The sequence below is a fragment of the Oncorhynchus keta genome, chromosome 10, assembly GCF_023373465.1.
Source record: "Oncorhynchus keta strain PuntledgeMale-10-30-2019 chromosome 10, Oket_V2, whole genome shotgun sequence".
In the NCBI taxonomy this organism is placed as follows: Eukaryota; Metazoa; Chordata; class Actinopteri; order Salmoniformes; family Salmonidae; genus Oncorhynchus; species Oncorhynchus keta.
The window spans coordinates 6,466,229-6,482,694 of record NC_068430.1 but is presented as its reverse complement, the minus strand read 5'-3'; the positions used below and the strand labels follow the sequence as shown (position 1 = coordinate 6,482,694).

The 16,466-nt window shown below is 46.4% G+C and overlaps 1 protein-coding gene across 1 annotated transcript in view; it reads left to right on the top strand.

Moving 5' to 3' along the window:
- Positions 1-16,466, top strand: part of LOC118378281 (sodium- and chloride-dependent taurine transporter-like) — a 68,492-nt gene that overhangs the window by 12,865 nt on the left and 39,161 nt on the right. Inside the window, exons 2-4 of the mRNA XM_052526252.1 lie at positions 6,497-6,726; positions 7,406-7,540; positions 14,206-14,440. Coding sequence (XP_052382212.1) covers positions 6,498-6,726; positions 7,406-7,540; positions 14,206-14,440 — 599 coding nt within the window. The 5' untranslated portion in view covers position 6,497. The remainder of the gene's footprint in view (positions 1-6,496; positions 6,727-7,405; positions 7,541-14,205; positions 14,441-16,466) is intronic.

The following is a 16,466-nucleotide window of genomic DNA, read 5'->3' as shown; positions in this document are numbered from 1 at the left end:
AATTGAGAGGTAGAAAGTGACGCAGAGAGAAACGCGGAGAGAGATGCAGAGAGAGACGCTGACAGAGACAGAGAGAGAGACAGAGACAGAGAGAGAGACAGAGACAGAGAGAGAGACAGAGAGAGAGAGAGACAGAGACAGAGAGAGAGAGAGAGAGAGAGAGAGACAGAGAGATAGAGACAGAGAGAGAGACAGAGAGAGAGAGACATAGAGAGAAATGACAGAGAGAGAGAGAGAGTGAGAGATAAATGACACAGAGAGAGAGAGAAACGACAGAGAGAGACGTGAGTGTAATGTTTACTGTTAATTGTCATTGTTTATTTCAATATTGTTCACGTTTATTTCACTTTGTATATTATCTACTTCACTTGCTTTGGTGATGTTAACATATGTTTCCCATGCCAATAAATCCCTTAAATTGATATTTAATTGAATTGAGACGGGAGAGAGCGAGAGAGACTGAGAGAGAGAAAGTGACAGAGAGAGTAAGACAGTGTGAGACTGAAAGGGAGAGAGAGAAAGTGTCCTCAGGGTGTAAAGACTGATGGAGGAAGTGAGTATGTAATGTGATTGAGTAGGGTGTGTATAGAGGTCTTGAACCTACTGTCAGGCATCATGGGCATGCTCACCTGTGACAAGTACAAAAGGATAACATCTAATGCATGGCAGTCAGTGCAACCATCAACTTTCAGAATCAGTATTTGTACTTTTGCTTTGGTCTGTCTTTGAAATATTCTTAGTCTAGGTGATTTCAGTGGATTCATGACAATGTCTGTTTACATTTCAACATACGGTAATTCTCTTTGACTACATGGAGACGGGTGGAACATAGAGAGTAAAGACATGGAGACGGGTGGAACATAGAGAGTAAAGACATTGACGGGTGGAACATAGAGAGTAAAGACATTGACGGGTGGAACATAGAGAGTAAAGACATTGACGGGTGGAACATAGAGAGTAAAGACATGGAGACGGGTGGAACATAGAGAGTAAAGACATGGAGACGGGTGGAACATAGAGAGTAAAGACATGGAGACGGGTGGAACATAGAGAGTAAAGACATGGAGACGGGTGGAACATAGAGAGTAAAGACATGGAGACGGGTGGAACATAGAGAGTAAAGACATGGAGACGGGTGGAACATAGAGAGTAAAGACATGGAGACGGGTGGAACATAGAGAGTAAAGACATGGAGACGGGTGGAACATAGAGAGTAAAGACATGGAGACGGGTGGAACATAGAGAGTAAAGACATGGAGACGGGTGGAACATAGAGAGTAAAGACATGGAGACGGGTGGAACATAGAGAGTAAAGACATGGAGACGGGTGGAACATAGAGAGTAAAGACATGGAGACGGGTGGAACATAGAGAGTAAAGACATGGAGACGGGTGGAACATAGAGAGTAAAGACATGGAGACGGGTGGAACATAGAGAGTAAAGACATGGAGACGGGTGGAACATAGAGAGTAAAGACATTGACGGGTGGAACATAGAGAGTAAAGACATGGAGACGGGTGGAACATAGAGAGTAAAGACATTGACGGGTGGAACATAGAGAGTAAAGACATGGAGACGGGTGGAACATAGAGAGTAAAGACATGGAGACGGGTGGAACATAGAGAGTAAAGACATGGAGACGGGTGGAACATAGAGAGTAAAGACATGGAGACGGGTGGAACATAGAGAGTAAAGACATGGAGACGGGTGGAACATAGAGAGTAAAGACATGGAGACGGGTGGAACATAGAGAGTAAAGACATGGAGACGGGTGGAACATAGAGAGTAAAGACATGGAGACGGGTGGAACATAGAGAGTAAAGACATGGAGACGGGTGGAACATAGAGAGTAAAGACATGGAGACGGGTGGAACATAGAGAGTAAAGACATGGAGACGGGTGGAACATAGAGAGTAAAGACATGGAGACGGGTGGAACATAGAGAGTAAAGACATGGAGACGGGTGGAACATAGAGAGTAAAGACATGGAGACGGGTGGAACATAGAGAGTAAAGACATGGAGACGGGTGGAACATAGAGAGTAAAGACATGGAGACGGGTGGAACATAGAGAGTAAAGACATGGAGACGGGTGGAACATAGAGAGTAAAGACATGGAGACGGGTGGAACATAGAGAGTAAAGACATGGAGACGGGTGGAACATAGAGAGTAAAGACATTGACGGGTGGAACATAGAGAGTAAAGACATGGAGACGGGTGGAACATAGAGAGTAAAGACATGGAGACGGGTGGAACATAGAGAGTAAAGACATGGAGACGGGTGGAACATAGAGAGTAAAGACATGGAGACGGGTGGAACATAGAGAGTAAAGACATTGAGACGGGTGGAACATAGAGAGTAAAGACATGGAGACGGGTGGAACATAGAGAGTAAAGACATGGAGTTGGGTGGAACATAGAGAGTAAAGACATGGAGACGGGTGGAACATAGAGAGTAAAGACATGGAGACGGGTGGAACATAGAGAGTAAAGACATGGAGACGGGTGGAACATAGAGAGTAAAGACATGGAGACGGGTGGAACATAGAGAGTAAAGACATGGAGACGGGTGGAACATAGAGAGTAAAGACATGGAGACGGGTGGAACATAGAGAGTAAAGACATGGAGACTGGGTGGAACATAGAGAGTAAAGACATTGGAACATAGAGAGTAAAGACATGGAGACGGGTGGAACATAGAGAGTAAAGACATGGAGACGGGTGGAACATAGAGAGTAAAGACATGGAGACGGGTTAGAGAGTAAAGACATGGAGACGGGTGGAACATAGAGAGTAAAGACATGGAGACGGGTGGAACATAGAGAGTAAAGACATGGAGACGGGTGGAACATAGAGAGTAAAGACATGGAGACGGGTGGAACATAGAGAGTAAAGACATGGAGACGGGTGGAACATAGAGAGTAAAGACATGGAGACGGGTGGAACATAGAGAGTAAAGACATGGAGACGGGTGGAACATAGAGAGTAAAGACATTGAGACGGGTGGAACATAGGGTAAAGACATGGAGACGGGTGGAACATAGAGAGTAAAGACATGGAGACGGGTGGAACATAGAGAGTAAAGACATGGAGACGGGTGGAACATAGAGAGTAAAGACATGGAGACGGGTGGAACATAGAGAGTAAAGACATGGAGACGGGTGGAACATAGAGAGTAAAGACATGGAGACGGGTGGAACATAGAGAGTAAAGACATGGAGACGGGTGGAACATAGAGAGTAAAGACATTGACGGGTGGGAAATAGAGAGTAAAGACATGGAGACGGGGGGAACATAGAGAGTAAAGACATGGAGACGGGTGGAACATAGAGAGTAAAGACATTGAGACGGGTGGAACATAGAGAGTAAAGACATGGAGACGGGTGGAACATAGAGAGTAAAGACATGGAGACGGGTGGAACATAGAGAGTAAAGACATGGAGACGGGTGGAACATAGAGAGTAAAGACATGGAGACGGGTGGAACATAGAGAGTAAAGACATGGAGACGGGTGGAACATAGAGAGTAAAGACATGGAGACGGGTGGAACATAGAGAGTAAAGACATGGAGACGGGTGGAACATAGAGAGTAAAGACATTGAGACGGGTGGAACATAGAGAGTAAAGACATGGAGACGGGTGGAACATAGAGAGTAAAGACATGGAGACGGGTGGAACATAGAGAGTAAAGACATGGAGACGGGTGGAACATAGAGAGTAAAGACATGGAGACGGGTGGAACATAGAGAGTAAAGACATGGAGACGGGTGGAACATAGAGAGTAAAGACATGGAGACGGGTGGAACATAGAGAGTAAAGACCGGGTGGAACATAGAGAGTAAAGACATGGAGACGGGTGGAACTAAAGACATGGAGACGGGTGGAACATAGAGAGTAAAGACATGGAGACGGGTGGAACATAGAGAGTAAAGACATGGAGACGGGTGGAACATAGAGAGTAAAGACATGGAGACGGGTGGAACATAGAGAGTAAAGACATGGAGACGGGTGGAACATAGAGAGTAAAGACATGGAGACGGGTGGAACATAGAGAGTAAAGACATGGAGACGGGTGGAACATAGAGAGTAAAGACATGGAGACGGGTGGAACATAGAGAGTAAAGACATGGAGACGGGTGGAAACTGTTTTAGAGACCGTGGTTGAGGGCATCATGTTCTAGATCTAGATCTTCTCACCTCTCTGTCATTCGCCAGCCAACCGTAACTTTCGTCTCCTAAATGTCCACAGTAGTATGTGTGATGTGTGTAAAGTTTGCTTTTGACTGTTGTAGGTAGAGTGATAGAACAATTTATATCTACAGTTGAAGTCTAAGGTTTACATACACAGGTTGGATTCATTAAAACTTGTTTTTCAACCACTCCACACATTTCTTGTTAACAAACTATAGTTTTGGCAAGTTGGTTAGGACATCTACTTTGTGCACGACACAACTCATTTTTCCAACAATTGTTTACAGATTATTTCACTTATAATTCACTGTATCACAATTCCAGTGGGTCAGAGGTTTACATACACTAAGTTGACTGTGCCTTTAAACAGCTTGGAAAATTCCAGCTTGGAAAATTCCAGAAAATTAGGTCATGGCTTTAGAAGCTTCTGATTGGCTAATTGACATCATTTGAGTCAATTGGATGTGTACTTGTGGATGTATTTCAAGGCCTACTTTCAAACTCCGTGCCTTTTTGCTTGACATCATGGGAAAATTAAATGAAATCAGCCAAGACCTCAGAAAACTGTAGACCTCCGCAAGTCTGGTTCATCCTGAAGCAATTTCCAAACGCCTGAAGGTACCACGTTCATCTGTACAAACAATAGTACGCAAGTATAAACACCATGGGATGCAGCCGCCATACTGCCCAGGAAGGAGGAGATGGGAGGTTGGGGGTGGAGACATGTTGGCAGGGTGGGGTTGGGGGTGGAGGCATGTTGGCTGGGTGGGGTTGGGGGTGGAGGCATGTTGGCTGGGTGGGGTTGGGGGTGGAGGCATGTTGGCTGGGTGGGGTTGGGGGTGGAGACATGTTGGCTGGGTGGGGTTGGTGGTGGAGGCATGTTGGCAGGGTGGGGTTGGGGGTGGAGACATGTTGGCTGGGTGGGGTTGGGGGTGGAGACATGTTGGCTGGGTGGGGTTGGGGGTGGAGACATGTTGGCTGGGTGGGGTTGGGGGTGGAGACATGTTGGCAGGGTGGGGTTGGGGGTGGAGACATGTTGGCAGGGTGGGGTTGGTGGTGGAGACATGTTGGCAGGGTGGGGTTGGGGGTGGAGGCATGTTGGCAGGGTGGGGTTGGGGGTGGAGGCATGTTGGCAGGGTGGGGTTGGGGGTGGAGACATGTTGGCAGGGTGGGGTTGGGGGTGGAGGCATGTTGGCTGGGTGGGGTTGGGGGTGGAGACATGTTGGCTGGGTGGGGTTGGGGGTGGAGACATGTTGGCTGGGTGGGGTTGGTGGTGGAGACATGTTGGCAGGGTGGGGTTGGGGGTGGAGACATGTTGGCTGGGTGGGGTTGGGGGTGGAGACATGTTGGCCAGGGTGGGGTTGGGGGTGGAGACATGTTGGCTGGGTGGGGTTGGGGGTGGAGACATGTTGGCTGGTGGGGTTGGTGGTGGAGACATGTTGGCTGGGTGGGGTTGGGGGTGGAGACATGTTGGCTGGGTGGGGTTGGGGGTGGAGACATGTTGGCAGGGTGGGGTTGGGGGTGGAGACATGTTGGCTGGGTGGGGTTGGGGGTGGAGACATGTTGGCTGGGTGGGGTTGGGGGTGGAGACATGTTGGCTGGGTGGGGTTGGGGGTGGAGACATGTTGGCTGGGTGGGGTTGGGGGTGGAGACATGTTGGCTGGGTGGGGTTGGGGGTGGAGACATGTTGGCTGGGTGGGGTTGGGGGTGGAGACATGTTGGCTGGTTGGGGTTGGGGGTGGAGACATGTTGGCTGGGTGAGGTTGGGGGTGGAGGCTCACTTCCTTTAGTTTGTTTTCCTTTACATAACAAATGTATTATTTGTTAACTCATTAAAATGATCAATGCTTTGTATTCACATAACTTTTAAATGTATTTTTTATTTTTGAGTGGCAGCTCACAGGTTAATAGGAACTGAATATACAATTCTATGACTATGTATATTGTACCTCGTTGGGTGGTGGCGCTATATGATATCACACATACTTCAAGATTATTACACCAAGCAATTCCCGCCTAGTTATGAATGACTAAAATCTAAAATATTACTACAGTATTATAGACATGTGGAATGATTGATTGATGCATATACTGTAAGATAAGTTACTCCTTACCAGGGTTAGATAAGGAGAAGAGGATATCCAAGCCCCTCTGAGAATTTGTGTTGACATGACTGTATGACATGTGTATGTGAATTATAGCTGTGGCGCTTGACAGGTTAAATAGAGCTGTGTTACGGTCTTTACGATATCAACGGCCTCAGATGAACTCTATCTAATCCTCTCCATCTCCCTCCTTCCTGCAGCATGGCACAGAAAGAGAAGCTCCAGTGTCTGAAGGACTTCCATAAGGACACGCTGAAGCCTTCCCCGGGGAAGAGCCCTGGCACCCGGCCCGAGGACGAGGCAGAGGGGAAGCCCGTCCAGAGGGAGAAGTGGAACTCCAAACTGGACTTTATCCTGTCCGTCGCTGGGGGCTTCGTGGGTTTAGGGAACGTCTGGCGTTTCCCATACCTCTGCTATAAGAATGGCGGAGGTGAGTTCCTGTCTCCTTTACAGCTACTGACTAGGTCATGAACGGTGAGATGGAATGAAGCCAATCCAATTCCAACTCTGTATTCTAAGAGGTTTTGGGGGTCAACGACCCTATTTCACTGTGACATGTCCGTGCAAGCAGAAGACGCAGAGTGTTGCGTTCTACGAGGGGATTAAAGTGGGCAGACGGCGTTGATAGGTAGCAGTCTCTCTGCATGTAACCATGGTTCCCTTTACAGCTGCTGTCTCGGTCTAGAACCTGAAGGCTTTGCCAGTTCAAAGCCTTTCCAATTGACCAACCATTCGAAGGTTGACGTACTCGTCCTTCTGTAGCACAGTTGGTAGAGCATGGCGCTTGTAACGCCAGGGTAGTGGGTTCGATTCCCGGGACCACCCATACGTAGAATGTATGCACACATGACTGTAAGTCGCTTTGGATAAAAGCGTCTGCTAAATGGCATATATTATTATTATTATTATTACTCGACTAACGACTGTCCTCCATCTCACTCCCTCCTAACATGACGGACGTTTAATTGCTTACCGTAATTCTCAGATTGAGAAAGTTACTCCCTCATTTCACACATACTCTCCGTTGGTTTTGTCCCACTTTTTGTCTTTTGGAATCTGACACATTTGTGGTTACCGTGGTTATCGTTATTCGTCTTCTCCTCCTCCAGGTGCATTTCTCATCCCGTACACTATCTTCCTCTTTGGCGGCGGTCTCCCTGTGTTCTTCCTGGAGGTGGCCCTGGGACAATATACCTCCGAGGGTGGAATCACCTGCTGGGAAAAACTTTGCCCCATCTTTACTGGTGAGTACATCTTTACTGGTCAGTACATCTTTACTAGTGAGTACATCTTTACTGGTCAGTACATCTTTACTGGTGAGTACATCTTTACTGGTGAGTACATCTTTACTGGTCAGTACATCTTTACTAGTGAGTACATCTTTACTGGTCAGTACATCTTTACTGGTGAGTACATCTTTACTAGTGAGTACATCTTTACTGGTCAGTACATCTTTACTGGTGAGTACATCTTTACTGGTGAGTACATCTTTACTGGTCAGTACATCTTTACTAGTGAGTACATCTTTACTGGTCAGTACATCTTTACTGGTGAGTACATCTTTACTGGTGAGTACATCTTTACTGGTCAGTACATCTTTACTAGTGAGTACATCTTTACTGGTCAGTACATCTTTACTAGTGAGTACATCTTTACTGGTGAGTACATCTTTACTGGTGAGTACATCTTTACTGGTCAGTACATCTTTACTAGTGAGTACATCTTTACTAGTGAGTACATCTTTACTGGTCAGTACATCTTTACTGGTGAGTACATCTTTACTAGTGAGTACATCTTTACTAGTGAGTACATCTTTACTAGTGAGTACATCTTTACTGGTCAGTACATCTTTACTGGTCAGTACATCTTTACTAGTGAGTACATCTTTACTAGTGAGTACATCTTTACTAGTCAGTACATCTTTACTGGTGAGTACATCTTTACTGGTGAGTACATCTTTACTGGTCAGTACATCTTTACTGGTGAGTACATTTTTTAATTTCTTTTTTAGTTATTATTTCAGGTTGCCCTCATAAAATAGGTTTCTACACTCAAGGGTATTTCGTGGTTAAATAAATATAAAATGAATAGAACTTTTATTCATACAGGTAAGTCAATTAAAAAAATAGAATCTTATTTGCAATGACGACCTGGCAATCAAAGCTACTGTTGAAGAGCAGAACATTCTCGGGTCAAATCAGGTCAATGACCTTTAGCAGCAATCAAATGTTGTGATGTACAAATGGCGTATCCTTCTAAGGAATAGTAAATAATTGATGGACAGGGCAACCATATTCAGGCCAGGAAAGATACCACACATTATATTACACTGGCTCTGCCTCGCCCACACTATATTACACTGGCTCTGCCTCGCCCACACTGACTCCAGGGGAGTCCAATCAACTAGCCTTATTTTGATACTGCCTGGTTGCTAGGTGTCCTGTACTGCAGATGCATCCTGTTCCCCGTAGACTTCTTCCTCTCCTAACTGCCAACTAACTGCCAACTGATATGCCCCGGCTGCTTTAGATACAGTTGAAGTTGGAAGTTTACGTACACTTAGGTTGGAGTCATTAATTAAAACTCGTTTTTCAACCACTCCACAAATTTCTTGTTAACAAACTATAGTTTTGGCAAGTCGGTTTAGACATCTACTTTGTGCATGACACAAGTCATTTTTCCAACGATTGTTTACAGACAGATTATTTCACTTATAATTCACTGTATCATCATTCCAGTGGGTCAGAAGTTTACATACACTAGGTTGAATGTGCCTTTAAACAGCTTGGAAAATTCCAGAAAATTATGTCATGGCTTTAGAAGATTTTGATAGGCTAATTGACATCATTTGAGTCAATTGGAGGTGTACCTGTGGATGTATTTCAAGGCCTACCTTCAAACTCAGTGCCTCTTTGCTTGACATCATGGGAAAATTAAAAGAAATCAGCCAAGACCTCAGAAAAAAATGTAGACCTCCACAAGTCTGGTTGATCCTTGGGAGCAATTTCCAAATGCCTGAAGGTACCACATTCATCTGTACAAACAATAGTACGCAAGTATAAACACCATGGGACCACGCAGCCATCATACCGCTCAGGAAGGAGACGCATTCTGTCTCCTAGAGATGAACGTACTTTGGTGCGAAATGTGCAAATCAATCCCAGAACAACAGCAAATTACCCTGTGAAGATGCTGGAGGAAACAGGTACAAAATTATCTAAATCCACAGTAAAACAAGTCCTATATCGACGTAACTTGAAAGGCCACTCAGCAAGAAAGAAGCCACTGCTCCAAAACCGCCATAAAATTGCCAGACTACAGTTTGCAACTGCACATGGGGACAAAGATTGTACTTTTTGGAGAAATGTCCTCTGGTCTGATGAAACAAAAATAGAACTGTTTGGTCATAATGACCATCGTTATGTTTGGAGCCGAAGAACACCATCCCAACCGTGAAGCACGGGGGTGGCAGCATCATGTTGTGGGGGTGCTTTGCTGCAGGAGGAACCGGTGCACTTCACAAAATAGATGGCATCATGAGGAAGAAAGTGAAGTGGATATATTGAAGCAACATCTCAAGACATCAGTCAGGAAATTAAAGCTTGGTTGCAAATGGGTCTTCCAAATGGACTTTGACCCCAAGCAAACTTCCAAAGTTGTGGCAAAATGGTTTAAGGACAACAAAGTCAAGGTATTGGAGTGGCCATCACAAAGCCCTGACCTCAAGCCTATAATCCTATATCCTGTTCGTGGGCAGAACTGAAAAAGTGTGTGCGAGCAAGGAGGCCTACAAAACCTGACTCAGTTACACCAGCTCTGTCAGGAGGAATGGGCCAAAATGCACCCAACTTATTGTGGGAAGCTTGTGGAAGGCTACCTGAAACATTTGACCAAAGTTAAACCATTTAAAGGCTACACTACCAAATACCAATTGAGTGTATGTAAACTTCTGACTAACTGTTAATGTGATGAAATAAATAAATAAAAGCTGAAATACACACTTCTTAACAGGGAATTTTTACTAGGATTAAATGTCAGGAATTGTAGAAAAACTGAGTTTAAACGTATTTGGCTAAAGGTGTGTAAACTTCAGACTTCAACTGTGTTACACACTCAATACTGAGGGTTGAGGGAAACTGAAAGTCAATAGAAGGTACTCTTGGCTGTACTCCCTCTTGTCCTACTGCTCATACCACTCAGAAAAAATATATGTTTTTTTGTCTGTTTCTGATATTTTGTTATTTTATCACTGCATATGTAATATGTCTGACCACATTCAAAACTCACAAATCACAAGTCCCATAACACCCACAAATTCACATTCAATACTCACAAATCACAAGTCCCATAACATCCACAAATTCACATTCAATACTCACAAATCACAAGTCCCATAACATCCACACATGCAAGGAAACATACAGTATTATACAGAGCCACGAGTGCCTGGATTCCATCTCATATAGGGCAAGTGAACAGAAAGCTTGGTTTGTAAACATGTGACCTATTGGTTGTGTGTACTGACATGTCAAGCAACACCTGTGGCACAACTGGTTTTCTACCCCCATGTGGACATGTGACCTATTGGTTGTGTGTACTGACATGTGGCCTACTGGTTGTGTGTGTGTACTGACATGTGGCCTACTGGTTGTGTGTGTGTACTGACATGTGACCTACTGGTTGTGTGTACTGACATGTGACCTACTGGTTGTGTGTACTGACATGTGACCTACTGGTTGTGTGTGTACTGACATGTGACCTACTGGTTGTGTGTACTGACATGTGACCTACTGGTGACATGTGTGTGTGTACTGACATGTGACCTACTGGTTGTGTGTACTGACATGTGGCCTACTGGTTGTGTGTACTGACATGTGACCTACTGGTTGTGTGTACTGACATGTGACCTACTGGTTGTGTGTACTGACATGTGACCTACTGGTGTGTGTGTGTGTGTGTACTGACATGTGACCTACTGTACTGTTGTGTGTACTGACATGTGACCTACTTGTTGTGTGTACTGACATGTGACCTACTGGTTGTGTGTACTGACATGTGACCTACTGGTTGTGTGTGTGTGTACTGACATGTGACCTACTTGTTGTGTGTACTGACATGTGACCTACTGGTTGTGTGTACTGACATGTGACCTACTGGTTGTGTGTACTGACATGTGACCTACTGGTTGTGTGTGTGTGTACTGACATGTGACCTACTGGTTGTGTGTACTGACATGTGACCTACTGGTTGTGTGTACTGACATGTGACCTACTGGTTGTGTGTGTGTGTACTGACATGTGACCTACTGGTTGTGTGTACTGACATGTGACCTACTGGTTGTGTGTGTGTGTACTGACATGTGACCTACTGGTTGTGTGTACTGACATGTGACCTACTGGTTGTGTGTACTGACATGTGACCTACCTGGTGTGTGTGTGTACTGACATGTGACCTACTGGTTGTGTGTACTGACATGTGACCTACTGGTTGTGTGTACTGACATGTGACCTACTGGTTGTGTGTGTGTGTACTGACATGTGACCTACTGGTTGTGTGTACTGACGTGTGACCTACTGGTTGTGTGTACTGACATGTGACCTACTGGTTGTGTGTACTGACATGTGACCTACTGGTTGTGTGTACTGACATGTAACCTACTGGTTGTGTGTGTGTACTGACATGTGACTTACTGGTTGTGTGTACTGACGTGTGACCTACTGGTTGTGTGTGTGTACTGACATGTGACCTATTGGTACTTGTGTGTGTGTACTGACATGTGACCAACTGGTTGTATGTACAGACATGTGACCTACTGGGTGTACTGTGTGTGTGTACTGACATGTGACCAACTGGTTGTATGTACAGACATGTGACCTACTGGTGTGTGATGTACTGACATGTGACCTACTGGTTGTGTGTACTGACATGTGACCTACTGGTTGTGTGTACTGACATGTGACCTACTGGTTGTGTGTACTGACATGTGACCTACTGGTTGTGTGTACTGACATGTGACCTACTGGTTGTGTGTACTGACATGTGACCTACTGGTTGTGTGTGTGTGTACTGACATGTGGCCTACTGGTTGTGGTTGTGTGTACTGACATGTGACCTACTGGTTGTGTGTACTGACATGTGACCTACTGGTTGTGTGTACTGACATGTGACCTACTGGTTGTGTGTACTGACATGTGACCTACTGGTTGTGTGTACTGACATGTGACCTACTGGTTGTGTGTACTGACATGTGACCTACTGGTTGTGTGTGTGTACTGACATGTGACCTACTGGTTGTGTGTACTGACATGTGACCTACTGGTTGTGTGTACTGACATGTGACCTACTGGTTGTGTGTACTGACATGTGACCTACTGGTTGTGTGTACTGACATGTGTGTGTGTACTGACATGTGACCTACTGGTTGTGTGTACTGACATGTGACCTACTGGTTGTGTGTACTGACATGTGACCTACTGGTTGTGTGTACTGACATGTGACCTACTGGTTGTATGTACTGACATGTGGCCTACTGGTTGTGTGTACTGACATGTGGCCTACTGGTTGTATGTACTGACATGTGACCTACTGGTTGTGTGTACTGACATGTGACCTACTGGTTGTGTGTACTGACATGTACTGTATGTGGAACTGATAGATGCAAACACACACACACACTACATGTTAATGTTTTTAAATGTACAGTACCAGTCAACAGTTTGGACACACCTACTCATTCAAGGGTTTTTCTTTATTTTTCTATTTTCTACCATGTAGAATAATAGTGAAGACATCAGAACTATGAAATAACACATATGGAATCATGTAGGGAGGAAAAAAGTGTTAAACAAATCAACATTTATTTTATATCTGAGATTCTTTAAAGTAGACCCCCCACCCCCCCACACACACACACACAAGCCCTTGAGACTCAGCCATGCTGTGAACAGAGTGTGCTGAATTATAGGTTGCTATGGCAGCAGCACAGGAAAACATGAGAGGGATGCCTAGCAATGAGTTCTGGCCCAAGAAGGAGGCAGGCAGGCAGGCAGGCAGGCAGGCAGGCAGGCAGGCAGGCAGGCAGGCAGGCAGGCAGGCAGGCAGGCAGACAGACAGACAGACAGACAGACAGACAGACAGACAGACACAGACAGACAGACAGACAGACAGACATCTCAAACGGCATCCAGTTGTCCCCTATATAGTGCAGTATGGACCAAAAGTATTGCACTGTATAGGGTGCTGTTTGGGACACAGACAGGCACTCACCTCCAGCAAAAACCAGGCCAAGCCTCACTCTAACCCTCTCTACTTGTATAATAAATTGAGACGTCAGCAAAACAAGCTGTCACTTTTCAGCCCCGGCGTCTGCCTGCCTGAATGGATTGGTGGGGGGGCGCCCCAGTTTCATTTTCATTAAGGGGAAGTGACAAGAGGTTGACAGTGGGACGAGTGGAGGGAGGGGAGAGGATGGAGGAAGGGAGGGAGATTTTTATTCAGGGTAGTGACGTTGAGTGACTGTGGGGGGGGGTGGGGGGGACGGGGACGTTATCATTGCTGTTTGTTTTCAACAGGGGTGTTAACATGTGATCTGTGAGAGGAAGGGAGAGAATGGAGGAAACGAGGGAGGTGGATGAGAGGAGAGGATGAGGAGTGGAGGGGGGAGGGAGAAGAGGAGATTTTCACATCCTAATTCTAAATGATTACAACAGCATTCAAAATATACACATGAGTTCATTGCAACATTTAGCTACATTGGGTTTCTTAACATCAAATCTCCCTTCCTAAGTGTTTTTGTACAGTGTACTATAATCTCTCTGATCCAGACGCAAGCCTCTGAATATGTCATGTTTTCTGATGTCTAGGTCTAGCAAGATTAATATTCATATGACCTGACCTTTCCACCCCCCAGGTATCGGCTACGCTTCTATTGTGATCGTGTCCCTCCTGAACATCTACTACATAGTGATCCTGGCCTGGGGTTTGTACTACCTGTTCCAGTGCTTCCAGCCGGAGCTGCCCTGGGCCAAGTGTAAGAACTCCTGGAACACAGACCGCTGTGTGGAGGACACCATCCGTAAGAACAAGACCCTGATGCTGGCCGCTAACATCACCAACTTCACCTCGCCCGTCACCGAGTTCTGGGAGTGAGTACAGTTAACTTTTTAAATGTATTTAAAAAATTTTTTTTTAATCTATACAGGATAGTTTCACTGAGTTCTGGGAGTGAGTACAGTGCTGGAATATACTTGATTTAGCAAATTGAATCATTCCTTTTAGTTCCTTTAGTTCCTTTAGTTCCTTTCCTTTTAGTTCCTTTAGTTCCTTTCCTTTTAGTTCCTTTAGTTCCTTTAGTTAATTTCCTTTTAGTTCCTTTAGTTCCTTTCCTTTTAGTTCCTTTAGTTCCTTTCCTTTTAGTTCCTTTAGTTCCTTTAGTTAATTTCCTTTTAGTTCCTTTAGTTCCTTTCCTTTTAGTTCCTTTCCTTTAGTTCCTTTTAGTTCCTTTCCTTTAGTTCCTTTCCTTTAGTTCCTTTTCCTTTAGTTCCTTTTAGTTCCTTTCCTTTAGTTCCTTTCCTTTAGTTCCTTTTAGTTCCTTTCCTTTAGTTCCTTTTAGTTCCTTTCCTTTAGTTAGTTCCTTTTAGTTCCTTTCCTTTTAGTTCCTTTAGTTCCTTTCCTTTTAGTTCCTTTAGTTCCTTTTCCTTTAGTTCCTTTCCTTTAGTTCCTTTCCTTTAGTTCCTTTTAGTTCCTTTCCTTTAGTTCCTTTCCTTTAGTTCCTTTTCCTTTAGTTCCTTTCCTTTAGTTCCTTTAGTTAATTTCTTTTAGTTCCTTTCATTTAGTTCCTTTCACGGGTCTCCCTTGAGACCTCAAAGGAACTACTTGGTGAAATAAAGGTACAAATAGTGTAGCAAAGGGCCTCATTGTAAAATAGGTAGCCTTTTAGCATTCAAGTTTAGGACTCTCTTTTCTTTGCCCTTCCCCCTTCCCCACCTCTCCTCTGCTTCGCCCTTCCCCACCTCTCCTCTGCTTCCCCCTTCCCCACCTCTCCTCTGCTTCCCCCTTCCCCACCTCTCCTCTGCTTCCCCCTTCCCCACCTCTCCTCTGCTTCCCCCTTCCCCACCTCTCCTCTGCTTCCCCCTTCCCCACCTCTCCTCTGCTTCGCCCTTCCCCACCTCTCCTCTGCTTCCCCCTTCCCCACCACTCCTCTGCTTCCCCCTTCCCCACCTCTCCTCTGCTTCGCCCTTCTCCGCCACTCCCCTGCTTCCCCCTTCCCCACCACTCCCCTGCTCCCCCTTCCCCACCACTCCTCTGCTGCCCCCTTCCCCACCTCTCCTCTGCTTCCCCCTTCCCCACCACTCCCCTGCTTCCCCCTTCCCCACCACTCCTCTGCTGCCCCCTTCCCCACCTCTCCTCTGCTGCCCCCTTCCCCACCTCTCCTCTGCTTCCCCCTTCCCCACCTCTCCTCTGCTTCCCCCTTCCCCACCACTCACCTGCTTCCCCACCTCTCCTCTGCTGCCCCCTTCCCCACCTCTCCTCTGCTGCCCCCTTCCCCACCTCTCCTCTGCTGCCCCCTTCCCCACCTCTCCTCTGTTTCCCCCTTCCCCACCTCTCCTCTGCTTCCCCCTTCCCCACCTCTCCTCTGCTTCCCCCTTCCCCACCACTCCTCTGCTGCCCCCTTCCCCCCTTCCCCACCACTCCTCTATTTCCCCTTCCCCACCACTCCTCTGCTGCCCCCTTCCCCACCTCTCCTCTACTTCCCCACCTCTCCTCTATTTCCCCCTTCCCCACCACTCCTCTGCTGCCCCCTTCCCCACCACTCCTCTGCTTCCCCTTCCCCACCACTCCTCTACTTCCCCCTTCCCCACCCTCTCATCTACTTCCCCCCCCACCTCTCCTCTACCTTCCCCTTCCCCACCTCTCCCCTACTCCCCCCACCTCTCCTCTGCTTCCCCCTTCCCCACCACTCCTCTACTTCCCCCTTCCCCACCACTCCTCTGCTTCCCCACCTCTCCTCTACTTCCCCTTCCCCACCTTTCCCCTGCTTCCCCTTCCCCACCTCTCCCCTACTTCCCCTTCCCCACCACTCCTCTGCTTCCCCACCTCTCCTCTACTTCCCCCTTCCCCACCACTCCTCTGCTTCCCACAACTCCTCTTCTTCCCCACCTCTCCTCTACT